The sequence below is a fragment of the Tigriopus californicus genome, chromosome 4 (genome assembly GCF_007210705.1).
Source record: "Tigriopus californicus strain San Diego chromosome 4, Tcal_SD_v2.1, whole genome shotgun sequence".
Classification (NCBI taxonomy): Eukaryota; Metazoa; Arthropoda; class Copepoda; order Harpacticoida; family Harpacticidae; genus Tigriopus; species Tigriopus californicus.
The window spans coordinates 5,758,486-5,777,229 of NC_081443.1; the positions used below are offsets into that span (position 1 = coordinate 5,758,486).

The 18,744-nt window shown below is 44.5% G+C and overlaps 1 protein-coding gene across 1 annotated transcript in view; it reads right to left on the minus strand.

Moving 5' to 3' along the window:
• The window catches only part of LOC131879125 (protein dead ringer homolog), a gene marked incomplete at its 5' end in the record, with an annotated part of 50,095 nt that extends 32,465 nt beyond the window's left edge, over positions 1-17,630 (minus strand). Inside the window, 3 exon segments of the mRNA XM_059225349.1 lie at positions 2,929-3,297; positions 5,707-5,844; positions 17,526-17,630. Of these exon segments, the coding sequence (XP_059081332.1) occupies positions 2,929-3,297; positions 5,707-5,844; positions 17,526-17,630 (612 nt within the window).
• Between the last annotated feature and the right edge of the window lie 1,114 nt (positions 17,631-18,744).

The following is an 18,744-nucleotide window of genomic DNA, read 5'->3' on the forward strand; positions in this document are numbered from 1 at the left end:
AGCCCCATTTTGATATGGCTTTCATGGCTTGAACCACAAGTATGTATGAAATACCTCAAGCAAACACACACACACACACACACACACGTAGTTTTGTGGAGCCAAGGAGAAAGAAGGGGAAATAAATGGCATCGTGACAAGGGGAATTAAAAAGAGCGTCGTTCTCGGGCGATAATTCAAGTGGTCATTGTCGGAATCAGTCTGGCTGAAATCCGTGCTGGTTGACACTTGAGCCTTCTCAGCTCAGCGAATTTGCAACTTTGGGCTTGAGACGGAATGTCAAGCGGCGATGAACGATCCCCCCTCTTGATGATGACCATGATAATGCTGATACCGATGCTGATGATCGTCATTACATTCAGCCTCCACTTGTCCAGCTCGTAATGTGTTGAATCAAAGTGGATTCGTTCCACCCGGAGGGCGCGCATTGACAGAAATTGGAACCGTCCCAAGTAACCCAGATAACCCAGCAAAGACATACATACAGTCCCCCTATCTCTCCTTTTCTTCGTCTTCTCCCATCGTTTGCTCCGTGCATTTTGATTTTCCCCTCCTCTTTACTGAAGAGTGTGGGTATGTTGCGTGCCCTGTCGTAGTACCTACATGGACTGTGTATTTGACTGGACTTCTGTGCTTGTTCGTCGAGTGTGATTTCGTTTTTTCTCGTTCTTTTGGCCAACGATCAATTCGATGTCGTTTAGCATTGTTTGGGATTAAGGCATGTAAACGATGGAGAAAAAAGAACAACCTCGTCTTATCAAGAGGGGGGAAATCTCTCCACCAAGATACGTGCTGCCCTCAGTTCAGATTCAGTTAGGAGATGAATAAGCACTAAATTTGGCAAACACTCGCCCACAATTCGAGAGACGATCCAAGAATGTGTTTCGCTTTTTTTAATCCCTTGTTTTTCGTGATCGTATCAAAGATTGTGGTCAATTTTCAACATCCAAGCCCAAAAGTGCTATTTTCTGGCCGGTAAATGAAAAGCAAGAATTGGTGAATGAAAAGAAGGCCTTCAAAAAGAGGGGTTTCTACTCTCGGTTAGGCCTAATATATTGGTGTTTGTTTCCGAACTTGCTGCATTTGAGCCCTTCAAAGTAAAGTGTAATATGGAATAAGCTTGAAGGAGTTCTGACACAGCAAAGGGTTGCCAATCAAGCGCGAGAATCTTCGGCTAATGATGAATTCTGTCGAAACATCAACCAAGAATAGATTGATATTCTTCCAATTGGATAGCAGCCGACGAGGAGAAAATATCCAGTTTCTTCCATTAACCCGCCCGGGATGGAGTTGCAGTGGAGCATCATTTAGTAAATGATTTGCGTGTGGGTGCGTTCTTCTATTCTCGTTGAGCACAACAAATGTGTGCGTCCATGAATGAACATCATGGAACATCATGAGGTTGAGGGAGAGGGAAAAAGAGCAGGGGGGGGATGTATTGATGATCAGGTAAGGTACTTCTCAATGTACTTCTCGAACATATCGACTCCTCAGGGGTATGGGGTACGTTCCAGTGGTGCACTTATTTCAGTCATACTCTTGCTATTACTATGTACGTACACTGGAGAAAGAGGCAGGGAAGGGTCTGAAGAGAAGATTTTCAGGGTAGACAAGAAGCCAACTCAAGAGAAGAGGACAGGGATGAAGATGAGGAGGTGAAGACGAAGGAGGAACGAGGAGAAGAACGAGACGAAGAATACAACAACGAGAGGGATGCATTCGCTCTGTCATTGCAATGCCAGAGCAAATCTCTTCAAGATATGAAAGCATGCAGTCCACACGCCCACTGACTGCGGCTGGACAGAGGCGAGAATGATAGAGCACCCTTGGTCATCAAATGAAATGCTCATGATATTGTGTCTTCAATTCGGGGTTGTGTCTTCATCCACGCTGCCGGTCGAACAGGAAATCTAGTGCAGGCATCAGCCTCGAGGTTTCATTGCAACAATTGCGCCTCTTAATGTTTCCGATTCACATTTATTGTTTTCATTAATGCAAGGAAACATTAAATTCCACTCATGCGTGGAAAGCGTCCATAAAATGAATTTAATTTCAACAACTCAGACCAGCTCGTCTCGAGAGCAGTCAAAACCACAAGCACTACTTCCAAACTCACCGACGAGTTGGTACTTGGTACACATGTTCCTACCGACAGTAATACCTCCAGCACAATCAGCCGTCAGTAGAACAGTAGAGAAGGCAGAAAAGCAGAGTACGCGCACAAAGAAACATAACCCCTTGGATGAGGATTGTGAGAAATGACGACCAAAAACAATGTGAAGACGTTCGTCTTCTCTACAAAACATATCAGGAGTCCACAGTCATAGAAGTGTCTGCTGTACTTCGGTAGATGGACCGTGCTCTGAGCATTCTTGGGGTATCTTTCGTCTACCGGGTGAGTGGATTTGCCTCTGGAGGCAATCTTTTTTCTAATATTAGATTCGTGTCAAAACAGAGATGCACAAAAAACTTCTTGGAGGAAAAAAAAAGGAGCGAAGCAGCAAGAAGGCTGTCGGCTTTGCACCTAGGTAGTCCATATCAGAAGGAGACCAAGCGTCGATTCCCTGATCAATAGAGGTCAACCCAATCAAAGCCCGATGCAATGCCCTGCTTCATAACCAGAACTAAAATTCGGGTTAAAATCCAGAAGTAGCAGCACGTCCCTGGATAGCCAAAGAAGCAGCAATGGTTCATCTTTTTCACTAAAATCTAGCCATGATCAATCGCTCAACCTGCTGCTTTTATGACTTAATTTAGTGCCAACAAAACTGAGGGCTTTTTGATAGAATTCCATCGCGAAAAAACTTTGTGGGCCTTTAATCCACCCCAACGTAATTAAACAACGTAATGCCCGAAGATACTGTGTGATGAACAGAACCGGTAGATTAAACTACCTGCTTGGATGAAGTAGATGTTCTCTTTTTTTACCTGTTTAAATTGTTCCTCAAAGCTCCAGTTCTGTTGTGAGCCTCCAAATGTTTGGGCCGGCTGATGAGTGGGTGGGCTCGCACTCCTTTGGGACGAAGGCGTGGGCGGTTGGGAGGGTGGCCGGTTCATGGAGGCCGGGAACATGAGATTGGGTGGCATACCCGGGGGCATTGTCCCGGCCACAGTGTGAGGAATGGGCGGGAAAAGGCCGCCAGGGTTTCGAATGCCTTGCAGGAAAGATGGACTGCTCAAGAAATCGCGATGTTGCTTTTGAAGCGCCTCCAATCCGACCATGTGAGGGAGTTGGGCTAAGAAGCTCCGGGGGTCTTTCTCGTCTTTGCTTTCGTCCTTAATAAGGTCTCGGGGATCCTGCAAAGGAAAAGCAAAATACGCAATGATTATTCACGGGGGTTGGCCATGCAAGCGAAAAATCAATTGCTGTTTATATGTAGTTGGAGGAGGGCTGATGCTTGTACGGCTACTTTTACTTAGGGTGTCATCATTCAGTTGTTGTCGAAGATGACGATGATGATGAGGTTCATTTGAGACTACGGAGTGCGCAATTTACCATCCCAATTTCATCATCTCGCGCCCATCATGTCATTCCCATCTCATGATGCACGTAAATCAATTTCAACGATTTCTCCTTTGCCTTCTTGAACTGAACTGTTCGTCGTGGTTGCAGACTTCTTTCGACGTATTCTTCGAGACCAATCATCTTTGCCTTTGGCAGACAATGGGCATACATGCTACATTCAGCATGTGAGTCGTACATACGCACACACATAGGACCAGCACCACCACCGCCATCCATACATCCATCTATTCGACCTCTCAAACCGATCATCATACATGGGCAAAAGTAGTTTCTTTTCAGTAACCTTGATACGAGTTAAGTAAGGCTAAGATCCTATGAATTTTGAATCGCTAAAAAGTCACCGAACCAATGGCATGTTTCATACTCGTACAAAGTGTGAATATTTGTCTATCAAATTCTGAGGCATTGCCGTCCTCTGATAAAGCCAGGTTTCGAATCACCCACTTGACAGCCGAAGATTCGCCAGCTCTTCGAAACTTACACGATCGATTTGTTGGTATGGCGGGGCTAAGACAACCGGGAACCGAAGAGCACCCTACCAAGGAAGGAGGCCTGCTTAGTCTTTCTCCTCGATTATGTACGAGCGTACATATGCATTGCCTTGGCTGGTCTTACCGCAGAATATTGGTGCTTGCTCAGCGTGAGCATTGGGAGTAGAGCTATTCAAGAAGAGCTGATGATGCCTCTCGCTTGGTTGCCAGATTAGTCTTTCTCTTCTTCTTTTTTTGAGTCCCAGAGCCCCTTCACTTCGCCTCGTTCGCCTTCTTAATTCTGACTTGTTCTCATTATTCTGCCATCAAGTGAATAGATAGATGGATGGAAAGAGAAGAAAGAAAGAAAGAAAGAAAAGATAGACAGGCGCAAGGCAAGAGGGCATCGTTTTGATGACTGGGATTGATTCCCAGGCGGATTCAATTCCCGAACAAACAAAAGCAATCGATAGACAGAGATATCATCGTCATATTCTTCTTCATTCTCATCATTACCATCACATCCATGGGCCTGCCAATTGTCAGTCACTTCTGCGTACATACGTACACTAACCGATCCCATCAGTTGATGTTACTGAAGATCGGAGAGAAACAACGAGAACAGATGTTTTGGATGAAGATATACAGCAGTATCATTGAGAGAGATCCACGTCGTTGGGTGGGGATCGAGACATTCAGCAGTACTTCTATACACTCCATCTACTACAGTACTAGTACTAGCAAGTACTGTAGTTTAGGCATGGATGCTAAGTAGTAAGTACCGACACGAGGGCGTTGGATCCGCCAACGAAAAGGAGCATCAGCAATAAACCTGATATAAAACAGATTATGACAGATCATAAAGTCAAATTAGAGGCCGTAAATGAGGACGTAATTATTTCACTCGGAGATTCATAACAGGCATACAGCATGCAGACACACACATACACACACCGATCTTGAAGGGCCAAATGGAAGAAGAGTGGAAAGCAAAAAAACGCGCTTCTGAAGATCAAAACTTTGAAATTAGTACTTCAAGGTTGACTGATTGAACCTTGGCTCGTCTGCCAATTGATTCGAGATTTATGACCTGCCCTTGATATCAAAGAGAGTCAGTGTGACACATCCAAGCCCTTCAAATAAAATGTGACGCTTAAATTCTCGTTTGAATGCTGCTCAAGTTGGGCGATGGCGTCGCCTCCTTGCTGACTTGCCATGTGGCTGCTAGCCAGCCAGACGGCCAGATCGCAAGCTAGCTTGCCTAGCTGTGTCGCCAGCTTGGCTGCCTGCTTGTCTTCTTGGATGAGCGAGAAGTCATTTCCCTCAACGATCAACGTTATCTCCACATGAATCCCCGTGATGTCAATAATGTCTCCAAGGCTTCCCGGGGCGTATTTATTGGTGCTGTTGGGTCGAAACCCGCCCGTTTGGCCTATCGGGATAACAGCAGGGATCCGTCGTTTGTCATAAGACGACTGATGTGTCTCTTTCTTATACGGCAAAGAGCCAATTCAAAGAGGTCAAACAAGGTCATCTGAGGCCAAATCACATCAAGGTTTTGAATAAAGAACCATCCAATATCAACAAGTCATGATTATCAATGACCCAGCCACAGACGACCCTCGAGGTCCTTTGATCGTTCACGTGGGTACCTTCAAATACCTGGATGCTTTTTTTTCGATGCATTCAATAGTTGACTGATTCACTCACCTTAACCCGCACTCCTCCGCCCCCGCCCCCGGAATCACTTTTGCCGCTGTAATCTTGTTCGGGAGTGGCCGAGTCTCGAACTGAAAGTCGTGCTGGGCTCCCGGGATCAGCCTCGGATAAATCGTCGTTTCTTGGACTCTGAAAAAAAAAAGAGTATTTCAAAATCACATGATTGAAGCAGCTAGGAAAACAGCCACTTATATTTCCCTCGATCAATTGGTTTGAGGGGCCTTGTCTTAATTTGATGCGACTGATTTTTGTTCAAGGCCGAGTTTCGTCATATTGTTAAAGTTATTAATCAGTGGAAATGGTGCTTCATAATAGGGCATGGAGAATACCTTTTGCACCTGATTTGCATACTAAGTGGGGAGAAAGAGAGCTGAATGGAAGCCTGCTTGGCGTCTAAAAGTGGTTGAGGAGACTTTAACAAAAGACAAGCCAAGGCAGAACACGAGTAGAGGGCGGACGACGACGACGACGACGACCGAGAAGAAACATAGTATTTTCAATCATATTCGTCGTCGATGATCAGAGCGTGATGGTTTGTCGATTCAACCACCATCACCACCAATACCCCTGCCGCCGATCAGCCTCCATGCCAAACAAAAGGCACCCACCAATGGAGAAGAACGATAAAGAGAAATCTGAAGAGCCTCCATGCGAGGGAAAGAGTGTGCCATCCATGAGTCGGGCGGCCAAATCAAGACAGCCATATTTGGTCGGATTTCGATTATTCCTCTTCAGCTCTTTGGTTTGAATCGATCGTGGGGCTATGAGGAGAATGATGAGAGAGAAGAAAAGCGATCCGCCCAACATCACCAAAGTCATCCTCGTGCATTTTGCAGTGACGGGGCTCGGAAAGAAAGAGCGAGAATGAAGTTTCACGATGAATTCAAGTCCCCTCCCAATCATCATCAAGAGATGAAAGATGAGCACATGAAATTGCGTGGCCATCGAAATCTAGACCAAGGAAGGCGACCAGTTCGGAGCCACCGCCCCCAATGCATGGCTCTCAAGTGCGACAACAGCCATGTTCCCTATGTAGGAGATATGAACGTAACACAATGTACAATGGTATCACGGATGCTTGTAGGAGTAGCAGCACCCAAGGACTGGCGCGGAAGGAGGAGGAGAGGGAGCAGAAGGAGGAGGGAGCAGAGGAGGAAGAGGAAGAATAGAGAAGCAGAAGATGAGGTCGCTTGGCGCCAAGTTTTCAGATCCGCCCTCATCATCATCATCATCATCAAGATTCTTGGTCGGCAGGCAAACGTTATCGAAGGCATGTGCCTTTTGTTTTGTGTATGCTGAGGAACCAAAGAAGTAGTGTTTTCTTCACTTCCATGCGGTCAAATTTGAATGGAGAAGAATTCGAATGCATCATTTTTGGCAAGCTTGCAATGATCATGTGCCTCATCGTCATTGACCTGACACCTCTAACAAGACTATTGTTATCTTGACCTCAAACTACAAAGTATGCTGACAGATGGACAGAAATGAGATCAATGCCACTTTATGATGACGAACTCTATTAAATGGATGTTGGAACAAAGACTCATTCCTACCCTCAGCTCTTCGCCTTGACGACTCGTCGCAATGGGATAATGCCTTCATGTAGGCGGGGGTATGTAGTAAACCTTTTTTAACACTTGTGATATACGGTACAGTAGACTTCAAAGGCTCTCTCTCTATCTTTCTCTCTGACTGTTATGACTGAGGCGGTGCAACGATTTCATATCTTCTGGGTAATTAGTGTGACCCAAGCACCAAAAGGACAAGGTCAAGTGAGCCTAAAATGGATCTCACAATCATTCATTGGCGTCATCATCAATTCCCATCTTGAGACCTTTGACGTCAAGATGTCACCGTGGCTTTGGCCGTGTTGTTGTTGTGTGTTTGTATGTACTCGTATGTAAGACTGACTGTATGTTTTGAAGACCTTCATCAAAGTGGCAGGAATGTGATTCTGTTTTACAGAGGCCACAAGCTTTCGTTACGGCCTCACATCCCGCCTCACATTTCGCCTCACATCCCGAAAGAGCGAGAGAACAATCAATTTTCCTGCTTTGTTGCGTCCATTTTTCAATCGTTACCCCTTCTGCCTTTGAGGAAACGAAATGCAGAAAAAGAGCGAATCGAGCATCGCCAACCTTTCTTTGAGCAATTTCATGGCACATCTGGCCTCATTCAAAACAGCAAAAAGCGACCAAGAAATTGCGACAACCCAACAAAAACACATTGAGCGAAATGACTTTTTCAGAATTGATCGGGGCCAACAATTGCATTGGTAAATTTGAAATCCCTAGAAAGCGGAAAAGTAGTAAGCAGTGTAGGTAGCCTCGGCTTCTCAGCCTCGCGACCTCAGTCTGAGCTCGTTCCAGCCGCCTGCACGCTAGGGAAACGCTAAAGAGAGCGACAACGAGTTCCCTCGTTGTCGTCGTCAGTGGCATAGTGTGAGCGAGGTCCAGACTTGACAATTTGACATGAAACAAATTAAATTCCACAATCATTTATCTTGGATACATTTTCTGCTCGTTCAAGCAGGCCACCTGGATCTTTCGACTTGTGGGACAATGGATGGATGGAACTTGAGTGAGGAGTGTGCGTGTGTACGTGTGCGAGTGTGAGTGTGTGTTTAGAATGTCGTATGTATGTACATAGTACGTACTGTACTATCTGAACTCGTACGTTGACAATGGTGTATGCCAGTGCCGCTAGGTCGCAACTGGGGACACGATGACAGGAATACGAATTTTTGAATTTCATCCCTCGCGTCTTTCAGAGCGAAGGCCAGACTGAAAACGTAAGGATACCCTTCAAAAACAATGGAAGTTTATGATGCAAGCTCAAGCGAGTTCGATAGTTCCCTATCGAGTACGAGCCGTTGTTTTTTGTTTCCTCTTTTTGTGGGCTGTCCAATTATTTTGAATTCAAGCTTGGAAGATCCAAGTTCCGACGTGAACTTGATGTACTAACACTGTTTTATCACGGATAAAACTCGAAGTCATGTCTGACGAACCCACAATCAAGAAGGCATGCCTCGCTGCCTCAAATCTACCGTACACTACAGTATAGTACTTACGTAGATAGTCCATACTGTAGAAGTAATCTCTCCCCTCCTCTCTTTGTCTTTGGACAAGAGCAAAATGTCATTGCCATCCTGAGCTCACATTTCGGTACATTAAGGCCGGAGGGTATGGCCTTTGATTCAAGGGAAATGATCCTGAGTGGACTTTTAATCCTCCTTGGAATGGCGAGATGCATTCCAATTTGCATCGTATACATTTTTCCCTCCCTTGTTGAGTATTTACTATGGGTTACGTGCGAGTTGATATTAATGTCGAGTCACTTTCGGCATTGCTTTCATATTTTTGATGGCAGGGCCAACCCGCTTCATTGCGACTTTCAGAGTTTCTATGCAATACCTATTGTTTTGAAACCGAATAAGCAGAAGCATGCCTATTTGTTCACCAGGAATCAAAGACCAATTATTTCGCCCCACCCGTCTTGTGTGGAGTACATAAGATGCTGACCTGCCAGGAATAGGGATTTCAAAGTGAAGTGAACCCATTCAGAGCATGTCATTTAATTTGGCGGAGTGACATCAAAATTCCACTTTGATGTTTTACGAGAAGTCGATCCGTTATACAACTGGAATCTCTAGTGAGCTCTCGCTCAATGGAATATTGCTGCTAGGCTCTCTAGCAAGTTCATATCAAGGGGACGATCCTCGAATCCCATGGCTGGTTAGACAAACTAGCGAGCGATGGACTCGGAATGCCTTCGAAAGATCTGGTTTTTTCGCCTTTTGTTTAGAGACAAAAATTCATTACGCGCGGAATTCTCTTTATTACCTCGCCTGCATCTTGATTCGGCATCGGCTACTCTCTATGCATCGAATAATTAAGAAAATCACTATCAGATAAAACGTCAATTTTCTCAAGGGGCCCGGCCACCAAATGCCGGCCCAAATTCAACAACAAACACATCAACTCCGCCTCAATCTCCCAGCCTCGATCTAAAGTAACGACGATGCAACACAAACTCTTGGACGAGTCACATCAAGTATGAAAATGGCTCACGGATACTACAGAAATGAAGCTTGCAATTATGCTATGATAGTAGCTTTAAGCGCTTCAAATCCCTTATAAAAATTGACCCAATCGAGTAGTAACTATTGATTTGTGTTAGACTTGGATCACTAGAATTGGAGATAATTCTTTTTGCTAGACTCGTTCGTATCTGTAGTCAAGTCGAACGCATGACAAGTTCGAAGCGGATTCCCGATAATGGAACTTGGAATGCCTGATCGGGGCTGCATTATATGACTGTAGATGTCACTATTTCATGTAAGTCTTTACCATATTCGCACAATATTGTCTTTGAACATCTTTGACATATCCCATTCCCATTGTCGCGGTTGTGAGATCCGAGATGGCAACAAGGTTATTTTATGATTTTGTTGATCCAAATGGAACCCTGAATTCGAGTGATTAAGGTGGATGGACCCTGTTGACTGGGATTACAAACTGTTTGCATTGTCTGCATATTTCAGCATTTCTCAGTTTTGTTGACTTTCTCTTGGCTTTCGAGAGAGCTCTTTCCTGCAACATCGCCGTCGAATTGTCCGTATTTCGTCTGTATTGTGCCACGTACCTACGCAGAATGAATTCGAGTCGGGACTTGGGAGAGAGGGAAGGCTATCTTGAGGAGGCAAAATCGGAACTTGAATGCACTTGGTGCCAATCATAGCCGATGAAACAATGATGACAACCCGGAGGTAATGGTTACAGTAAGCTTTGACAAACTCGTGTGAACCTTGAATTAGCTTTTAATGCTATCAAACGTTGTGGATTCGCGATAAAGTGCATTTTCTTCTTTGTTTTCAAAGTGTGTCGAAGCTATTGAGGACATATAGCAAAAATTTTCCATTTCCATTTGGAGTCAGAGCATGAGAATCAATTTGGGCAGCCGAATGAGGTTGTTGAGGGCAAAATCTGTGGGCATTCAATTGACATTTCAATAAAATGTGTCACTTCGATGTGGCTGTAAAATCAATCAATGCGGTTGGATCTGTGTGAACTTGTTTTGATGCCCGACTATCACCAACAAGCCAGCAGCGTTTCTCTCGTTGTCACTCTCACCAACAATTCTTTCTCTTTTTTTTCTTTCTCTCTCTCTCTCTCTCACACACACACACACACACACTCACATCCTTGTATATTGACTCGTCCACAGTATGCAGCATACGAGCAACGAAAGACGTTCAGAGCTGCGGAATCGATTCATTCTGGGTGGTTAACGGCAACTTTTCTACCTCGTACTCATTCTGTGATCACCCTGGCCCCAAAAACAAAGTGTCAGAGGGTAGAGACGAGGGGGACACGCGGGTGACGGGCACATTCATCAGCCAAGGGATTGGATCCTCCTCGATCTGTGGCTTCTTTTGGTGAGTCCATGAAGAGATGAGGACGAGGAGGAGGAGAAAGAGGCAATCGCTTCAAATATCTAGAATTTCTTGTTGCTCTGTGCTCATCAGATCTCATCCATTGGCGGCAGTCGGCATCATTACAAACACATTGCTTGTAATTCATTAATCTTGGCAGAGGCCGGGGACTAACAAGAAATCGATTTATTCCTCAGTCGCCGACTTGAATTCGGATATGGGAGGGGTAAAAAGATCGAACTGATGTTCGAGAGGTCTCCTCCACTTTAGGACTCATGGTGAATCTAGTTTGTTTTAGCTTTGAATTGACATCTACAACATGATGTTAATGAATGTAACAATCTTCCATGAAATCGTGCTGGATTCAGAGCACGTCCATATTCTTCTTTTATGTTCTGCCCAATTCGATGCTTTGCTCCAAGATCAGCATACTGTAGTATGAAGTACTGACTCGCCATGTTCCAATCGTTGTATCACGCGCTAGAGGCTAAAGATTGCATCTCGTAAATCGTCAATTTATTTTTGTTAGATGGCAGCAAGTTGATGCAGCACGTTCTCTGTCTCGTATCTATCTCTCAAGTGCCATGGCTCATCGGGAAGAAATTGATTTCATCTTTTGATACACTACAAGCCTGGAGTTAGAACGAACGCCCAGCAGCACTCCACCAGTGGCTACTTTTGACGCTCTTCCTCAGATGAAATCCACGAGCGGGTTGGACTGTTACAACCTGTTAAATTCCGAATTATCTCTGGCCTGTTCAAAAATCAAATCGCTCTCCCTTACTCTCATCACACACAAGCAGAGAACAGATTGTCTGTCCATGCAAAATCGATAAATGGTATTGAGAGAATTGTCAAGTCAATTCACTTTATCCTCCTGCTCCTCTGGGTGGATTGTTGTCAAGGAGTTCAAGAAGTCCAGAGAGCCAGCTAGAGAGGTTAGTTGGACACCCGAGAGAGGCAAACACAGACATACACACACTGTCAGTGCAAGAGCCAGAGAATCAGGGGATATTGATGAACTTTGTCTTTCCAGTAAACAAGTGCTCAGCCGCTGGCTGGCTGGCTGACTGGAAGCCAAGCACTCAAATGGTTCGTTCCCCTGTCAATCTCTGTTTATTAAGATAATGCTGACCGATAAAATTCTCGTCCCACGGATGTCACACAGCACGAATCGCCAAGTGCCTCTCATAGTAGAAAACAACACCGGACTAGATCGAGTGAGTGCTCCTTCAGGAATTATGATTGTGGAGGATGTTTGTTGAATCACATCAACGCTAGATTAGAACCCAGGCGTCGAGTCTCGATCTCAAGCAAAACGCAAAAAGTAAGACCAATTCAATTCAAGAATGACAAATCAAACACAGTCAATTCATTCACGTTCGTCATTCAAGTAGTAGCTGTTGTTGTTGGTGGTAGTAGTAGTAGTAGTAGTAGTAGTAGTAGTAGGAGTAGAGGTGATATCCAGTTCTTTGAATCGCATTCCAACTTGCCACCCAGTCCCATCGGCGGCGTCATCATCTCGGTCTTCATCCTCGTCCCCGATATCGCTGTTTGTCGTCGTCATCATAATCCAGAGGGTAAAAGACAGCACTTATTCGTTCATTCTCATGAAGCATTCTTCTTTGCTGTCTGGTACTGTTGGTTAGGTCAGTCAAGCAGCAAACCAATCAAGAACTTCGCTCGAAGTGCAATGCCTACTCTAATCCACACATGCGATGGATCCACTCAAGCAGGCCAGGCCAAGCCAGCTTCTTTATCCAAACAAGTGCGACCAGGCACTTGGATAGTCGTCATCTAATAAAATATCTTCGTATCGAGTCACCTGTAGAGAGTAAGATTCTGTCGTCGTCGACGCTGTTGTTACTGTTGCTGTTGTTATTGTTCTTAATATTAGTTCTGCCCAGTTTGGTTGTTTGTGGCGATGATGGTGGAACCTCACATATACGTTCACATTTTGTCCACTGAGTGAGCTGCTGCTGGCTTGATGCGTTTTGACAAAGACCCAGAAATGTATCAAGATTTCGAATCGAAGAAAGACATGCTGAGCTTTGGATTAGTTCCTCTTGGTTGGCTTAGCTCTGGTCACTCTCTCACTCACTCACCCACTTATCATTGATGTGGTTGAGCAGCTTATGAATAGCAAATGTGTAAGCTGAACCAAAACTTTGTATTCCATTGTTGATCTTTCTTGGGCGCAAAACTTGAGCGGGTATGCCAAGCACATTGGTGCATACAAACACACATACTCGCACACATGCTTCCTCCTGCCATTCCAAGCATTCACATTTTTGATCAGCACTGCCTACCGTCCCTAGCATGTATAGCCAATGTGTATTGTGAATGAAAAACCTTCCCGGGGTGCGAGAGTGGAATTTGGAATGATACAACAAAATATGCAAGGATGACTACAAATGACATCACTGTGGGACAGATTGGGGAGCTTCACTCTGGAGGCATTCTTGGTCAATGGTATGCGAACTTGGCCAACGCTCACAGACAACATGAACGATCGGAGAAGGGCGAAGCAGCGGCTCGGACGACAAATGTTCATTGGATTAATGGCAAAGATTTAAATTCAGTTTTCATCGTTTCTCCAGATTTCGCCGTGTGGCGCCTCAAGGCCAGGGCGAGGAGAGGGATCAGGGACCCAGCTGGTTTTTCTCTTCACCCCAGTCTCATGGTCAGCTTTGAAGGCGACATGCAATCTGAATGTTCGTATATTCGTAGTTCGAGCAACAACACCAATTTTGTTCGCTTTTCTCGGGATTTATCACACTGGCAGGTCATTTGGGTGATTCCTACCCGGATTCAAGGTACCAGAATAACATCGAAGCTGCTTAATATCCCATCCCTTCATCGTCCCAACAGCTCCCTAGCCATTCCCTTATCGGGTGGGGATTAAGAAACAAGCTAAATATAACGATTATTGAATCATGTGCTGCTCTTGGTTGGGTGGCCAGCCGCCCTCTTAGCTGTGCGATCGTTGCTCTCGGGGTTTGGGGTGAATGAAATCGGAAACCCGGATTTATCCTTCTTTGTTGAATGAAAATATGAGAAGGACAGAAGTCACTACTGATACGATACTGAGCCGTCCTACGAGTACTCCTTTGCCAAATTGATATTGGATACTCGATGCCATTTATAATTCCCTTTCCCGGCTCCCTCACTGTTTCTCTTTCTCCCTAGTGTCGACAATTCTAGAACTGTACGTACATCTGGCTGGGTCATTTATTGTGAGTTCCTCCAAGTGCACACCTTGAGCATTCGAAGCCAGTGAAAGATGGGCGTGTCCCACTTGGTGAGTATTTATCGAGGACTCCGAATGAGACCAATGGTGCGACTTCCTTTGTTAATCAAGTTTGATTCCCCTGACTGTTCTTGCTAGCTATGAGATGACTTGATCAAAAACTCGTGGGCTAAGCTGTCAATTCAGACTTTGAGCAGGAAGAATAACAAACCATTTCACACCCAGGCAATGGCCGGACAGCTATCGAGGTGTTAACTGAATTGGTCAAAATTTTCACACCCAATTCAAATGTCAGTCAGTTGAACGGACACCTTATGGAAGGAGTTCCGAGTAAGTATGACAAGACTAGGACGATGAGCAGTACATGCGTACGCACTTTCCATGCATGGGTAGCCGTTCTTCTCAAAGCCTCTTCTCGGCCAGTTAGTGATCTACTGAAAAGACTATGTCCATATCGCAGTGCTGTAGAGCCATCTACAGTAGGTTTGACGTCTTATGCATAAACACACTCATCTTCGTAGTCTATCGGCTACCACGCCATTTACTACTTGAGTAAGTAAGAGAGCAGACAGGAGGAGCTGAGGAGACATTTCACTTCATTCAACGGGGTAAGGTTCAAGTCGACTCGAGACCGAAATGAGTCTTCACTTCCTCCCATTCCAGCACCATTGTCAATGGATCTTAATTTCCCTCGATCACTGAAGAGAGTTCTGAAGCATCGGAAGTTGAAGAGTCACCTGCTCTTGTCGAGGAAGCTCTCTGTCGTCAAAGTTCAGTGGAACGATATTTCCAACAGTGAGAGCCGTTCCAATATCATAGCAAGACAAAGAGTGACAAGATCCATTTGGAGATTTATGAGCTAATTTTCGACACAGGAAAATATTGAAAGATAACAAGAGTCATTGTGCATGAGATGAACCCTGGAGGTCAGCAAAATGAACTAGCCATCATCCATCCCCATATCCAAGAAACAATGAAAGAGCGAGAAAATGGAGTTGAGAATGAATCGCGCGATCCTTTGAAATCATAAACGTTATCATGTTGGTAATTAAGAGGCCACTAAACCTAGAATCAAAAAATGAATGAGGCGCCAGTTGTGCTTGGACGAGATCAAGGCGAAAGCTGACGACAAAAAAAAACGGAGAAAAGGACGGAACGGAACGGACATTTGTAGCAGGTCAAGTCAGCTTTGAATTATATGGCCCCAACGGTCAAATCAGTTGGATTTCTTTCACACTCTTTCCTCAATATTTCTCATTTGAAGATCTTCAAGCCATCCTCGTCAAAGTTGTTGTAGTTGTCGCTCGTCGCCCTCTTCCTGCCTGCTGCCAAGATTTCAAATTTTACAACTCTGCCAGACTTTGAAGCTTTCACTTTGTATTTATTGGTCATTAATTTCTTTCCTCTTCCTTGTCAAGACACTCACTCTTTAGGAAGACGACAACGACTTGTTCTTAGTCTTCTTAGCAATCTTAGCCGGTTGGTCAATCTGGAATGGACCACCCTTGCCGAACCAGGAGTTGGGATGGGAGACCTAAAGAGAAGTCCAGGTACTTGAACTGCCAGAGGACCCCGACACATCTTAAAGGATGTGCCAATTGATGGCGATCAAAGATTGTGTTTTGAATACAAAGAAGCAATCTCACCCCAGTTCCCCATTATTCGAACTCCATCAATGGTGGATGTTGAAGCTCGCCGTCGCACTCAATGGGAGAGATCTCAATGCTAAATAATACTCGTTGGTCGCTAGTGGTTGGCTGGTTGGTTGGTTCTCCGTCAGCATAGACACCACCAACCACTACCGATGAAATGAATACACTTGCTGTTGAGATTGGGACAATGGCGAATCAAATCATAAGAAGGACTGGCGCCATCAGTTTGATGTGCCAGCAAATTCTGGTGCTTGAATCTTAGCCCAAGGCAATTGAATCTCGGTCAGGAGATAATTACCAATTGCTCAGGGTGGCAGACTATTTCTACTAATACAGCTCTCCTTGGAACTAACCTGACTTCATTTTCGTCTGTTTGTGGGTTGTAATTGTACGTATGATTCTTTAAAAAGATTCTTAAAAGAATGACGACTATCGACGAAGATTTTGGTGAAGCTTTTTGTCATCAGGGTTCTGTCGTTTGACCATCAGTACTTCAGTAGTTCTCAATATTTGATAACAGATCGCAATCCAGGACAATGCTGAACTTTCCCAGCGCAAAGCTACCACATCGATTACTTGTATGAACTGCCATTTTCAAATGAGGCAATAGTGGCAGTAAAACTGAAATATATATTCCATTTGAGGAAAGGTTGGTATAGCTAATAAAAAATGTTGGATGTTGAGTTGGTGAGTAGTGCCATTTCTTTTATCCAACTGGTATTGGGCCAAATTTCGTCGCCAGCTCATGGACACATTGACCCTAAAGGGTCAGTTGTTCCCCTTCCTCGGGTAAGCATTAAATCGAGGGCCATGGTTAGTCCTACGCAGAGTGGTAAGTCCCAACCAAAATATCTGTTCACCTTTTGAACTTCGAAGGGCGCACTTTGAGTACAGAGGGTAAAAGGTAAATCGGAGTCCTCGCATAAAAGGAGTTGTTTGCTTACGCGAACAATAAGCAAGGACACCGATCAAATCACCGGGGAGGTTTCTAAGGAAGTCTAGGAAACCACCCAAGTTCTTAACAAGCTACTCTGTAAAGGTGGTTCCTGAAGCTTTTTATCAGCGAGTGTGGATCATTTGTCGGTCAAAATGATTCGAAGGTGTGGTTTGAAAGCCGCTTTTCCTTACATGAAAGGTGAATCAAATCATGTTTTTCTCAGCGAGGTCTAATCCTTTGTCCAGAGGTGGAATGCTTCATAATAGAATATTAATCCCCTATAGAATCGATTCTGTTTATTGTTTCATGGGGATTTGCTCAATTTCTCAACTCGTCGCTGGTTTTCCATAAACGCGTTTTACGTGGGACAGGTCAATGGTCGATCTCGGATTTTGGACGAACCCAGCAAGCCCTTTTGCTCTTAAGTAGTCTAGACATGACGAGCAAATCTCAAGAGTGGGAGAAACCATGGAATGCCAGGTATTTGATGAGAACAGAGGCTTGGCCTGCAATTTCCCGTATGTCATAGAAACTTACCTGATTGCCCGCACTGGATCCCGATGATTCCTGTCTCTGTTGCCACAAATTTCCAACAATATTGTCAAGTGACTTTGTAACCAAACTATCAGCGCACTTGACACCCTGGAATAAAGAAAAGTTGGGTATAGAACGCGTGAATGATCATTTTTAAATCAAACATACAATCAGAGGGGGATTCATATTTTGAAACGTTGGTCGAAAAGAGAGCGTGATTCTCATTCAGATGTGCAAATTCATACATGACTATTGAGTGTTCGGTCCCCTCTTTGAAATTCCGATTTCACATTGCAAACAAGAGAGCAAACAAACATCATCACGGGCGTGTTTCTCATCGGACTAGGGCCAAGCTACTGAAGATAATGAACTTGAAAACCTGTTTTGCTCCTGAATATCATTCTAATTTTAGACCCTCAATCAGCCCGTTGTTTACTCATTCCACGAAATCAAATAAACGCTAGAAAAACGATTCGGAATCAGGGAGTTTTCCGTCGCCCGAAGTTTTGATTTAACCCTCATTGTTCTTAGGGGTCAACAATCCGTGATTATCAACATCCCAGCCAACTCCAGTACAACCAGTACAGAACACTTGGGAGAGACAATAGGAAAAGGTTCAGTGATCTGTTATCGGGTTATCTCGTCCTTGAAATAAATAGAGTCCCGAGAGGTACTTGTAAGCAAGCCAACTTGCTCACCGTGTTTCTGTGCTCTAGGTGTCGTCGAATTGTCGAATTGTCGCTTGTTCAAAGACCAAAATTTCCTCCCTTATCAGATTGATAATGGGATTCAACATTCGGTGTTTATTTTGCGACGAGAAAGAGTTTGGGATAGAGTGGCTCAGTATTACCAAAAATATCTTCAACATCATGCCATCCATCACCCGAAACCGATGTTGGCGAGTGAGTCGCTAATGAATCGTAAACACCCTGTAGATATGCCGAGTAATAGAACAGCAGTTTAACTGGGAGTGTTCTAAGGTGACCAGATCCATGGAAGGAAAAGGGGATAAGCGGGATCAAATGACAATCAACAATGATATTTTTGCTCCTGGCCAGTCTAGCGAGACAATGCTCCAATACTTTGGCTCTTTATCTCATCCTTGTTTGTGCTTTCCTCTGTGTTGTATGGGTAATAACGTGATGGGACAAACAAGTCACAAAGGTCAACGGTAACTCCAGATCAATCCATCTGTTCCAAAATCTCGTTGGACTTTTCAACG